This window comes from Durio zibethinus, chromosome 27, assembly GCF_047325235.1.
Source record: "Durio zibethinus cultivar Kanyao isolate XHJ-2024 chromosome 27, ASM4732523v1, whole genome shotgun sequence".
Lineage (NCBI taxonomy): Eukaryota > Viridiplantae > Streptophyta > Magnoliopsida > Malvales > Malvaceae > Durio > Durio zibethinus.
In genome coordinates this window covers 2243162-2245802 of record NC_143188.1, presented here as the reverse complement: position 1 = coordinate 2245802, position 2641 = coordinate 2243162, and the positions used below count along the sequence as shown (strand labels likewise).

Sequence of the window (2641 nt, the reverse complement as noted above, 5' to 3'; positions counted from 1 at the left end):
CACTTGCCTTCCATAATATCATGTCCTTTTACATTTGGGATGATAGTCTTGTTCGTATTGGATAGATATTAATTTGATTTAATTTTTTAAAGTTATTTTTTTAAAAATTAAATTGATTAATAATAAAAAAAATTTTAAATTGAGTTTTAGATAAAATCATTTCCATCTGATTTGATACACATAATTATTTTTTAATTATTTATTTTATTTTATATTTATATTAAAAATAATATTTTATTAATTTTAAAATCGAATTAAATATAATTTAAAATATTATTAATTGAATCAAAATTAAATATAAAAAATAAAAAAATTAAATTAAATAAAATTTAAATATTATAAATATAAAATTAAATTAAATTTAAGATAAATAAAAATTCATTCCGATCCGTTGTCCTCCTCCTTACCATGTTTTAAAGGAGGGAATATTGTTTCTTGTATTCAAGTTTATTTTATCTTAAACAATTTCATTTTGCTCTCGTTCCCTTGAAAATACTAAAAAAATTTTTAATCAGGTTCAGCATTTCCATAAAAATATTTATATTATCAATTTGTAAGTTGTGCACTGTACTCTGAGCAAAAGATAAACCCCTCTGTCGCACCTGTGCACAGCTTCAGAGGTAGGCCATCCAAGAAAGCAAGGTAAAAAGCTCAAACACCATAAAACCAAAACCAGAACCCAAACTCTTTTCTGAAGGGTGAAGCTGCAGAAACCAAACCAAAGGTATATCAAAAACTCAACCTTTTAATTTATGCTCAGTTTTAGCTAAAACCCACCAAGCCCCTACAGATCCCCACTGAACTGCAAGGAAACTGCCATGATTTGATCCAGCAAACCTACTCCAACAAATGGGTTTTGGTTTTTCTTCAAAACCCTTCTTCATTTTCCTCTGGTTTCTTGTCTTGTTTGCCAATCTTAAACCTTCTCCACTAGTTGAATCTGCTTCTGATTATACAACCCTGGTCTACAAAGGTTGTGCAAAGCAGGCTTTCACAGATCCAGCTGGGATATACTCTCAGGCCCTGTCTGCCTTGTTTCAAACCTTGCTTTCACAGTCCATGAAGGTAAGGTTTTTCAAGACAACAACAGGCACTGGTCAAACTACCATTACGGGTCTTTTTCAATGTAGGGGAGACCTCAGTAACAGTGATTGTTACAACTGTGTCAGCAAGCTCCCGACTTTAACTGACAAACTTTGTGGCAAAACCGTAGCTTCAAGAATCCAACTTTATGGCTGCTACATGTTGTATGAAGTTGCTGGCTTTGCTCAAATTTCTGGCATGGAAATGTTGTTCAAGACTTGTGGTGCTACAAATGTTGCTGGAACTGGATTTGAAGAGAGGAGGGATACTGCCTTTTCAGTATTGGAAAATGGGGTGGTTAGCAGCCATGGGTTTTATACCACAAATTACCAAACTGTTTATCTATTGGGGCAATGTGAAGGAGATGTGGGAGATTCAGATTGTGGAGATTGCATAAAGAGTGCTGTTCAAAGAGCTCAGGTTGAATGTGGGAGTTCCATCTCAGGCCAAATCTATCTGCATAAGTGCTTTATTAGTTACAGTTATTATCCTAATGGGGTTCCTAGAAGATCTTCTTCTTCTTCTTATTCACATCCTTCTTCATCTTCATCAGGTAACTGGAAATGGGTCTTGTTGGATTGATTAGTTTCTAGCCTCGTGGTTAATTCAGATCAATGACTTCAAAATGGTTTAACTACCCTTAGCAAAGTTTGGGTGTAATTAATTGATTGAAGTTGTTTTTGATTGATGTAGGGACAGGGCAAAATACTGGAAAGACAGTAGCTATAATATTAGGAGGGGCAGCAGGAGTGGGATTCCTTGTCATATTGTTGATGTTTGCAAGGGGTGTGATGAAGAAACATGATGGTATGCATTTCTGAGATACAAAAATTGATCTGCTTTCTGTAGAAGTAGGTAATATCTTTTTTTTCTTTGGGTTTTTTTTATTGCTGATATTCATTTATATATCATTCTTTCTTTTTCAGATCATTGAAGGGCCAGAGTTAATTTAGAAGTGGATTCATTCCTTGTCTTGAAATTTGATATGGGTTTTTTTTTTGTGAGTGTAGTTGGTGAAGAAAGGGAGGCAGATAAAAAGTGAGAATTTACTGTTATGGTTTGGTAAGAAATTTTGAGGGTTAGACAAGCAATAGCCATTGGGGATGAAAAATGTAAACATTAATTTTTTCAAAAAGTTGAAAAGATGATATTACAAGGAACTATAAGAGAATTAATGTATTGTGATCCTGAATGAATGATAGAGGAGGAGATTTTGAGCAATGGGTTTTTGGCAATTTGGCCATGTGGGTGTTTTGTCTTCTTACTCTTCCATTTTCTTCATGTCTTTATATGCTTTTCGTAAAGCACTTTTGTATTTTCTGATTGTAGTAAACCAAGATGCTTCCTTTATTTTTTTTATTTTTCTTATTTTCTTTTGCTTTTGATTTTAATTATACAATCTTTTTTCCATTCTAATAAAATAATTTCCTAAAAAATAAAGCTAGGGTGAGTTTCTAGAAAATGTTGCCCTAGATTAAGCAGAATCAATCACTAATTTTTTATGCAAGTACCATTATTCTAGTGCTTGTCCATGTTAAAGTTCTCTCACATGACATAG

At 32.9% G+C, this 2641-nt stretch overlaps 1 protein-coding gene across 1 annotated transcript; it reads left to right on the top strand.

Annotated features, from left to right (window-relative positions):
* The first annotated feature begins 443 nt into the window (after positions 1–443).
* LOC111279813 (plasmodesmata-located protein 2-like) lies at positions 444–2433 on the top strand. Its single transcript, XM_022866865.2, has 3 exons — positions 444–1636; positions 1777–1890; positions 2010–2433. Exons 1-3 carry the CDS (start codon positions 850–852, stop codon positions 2015–2017), a joined length of 909 nt encoding a protein of 302 aa, XP_022722600.2. The 5' UTR covers positions 444–849; the 3' UTR covers positions 2018–2433.
* Positions 2434–2641: the final 208 nt, after the last annotated feature.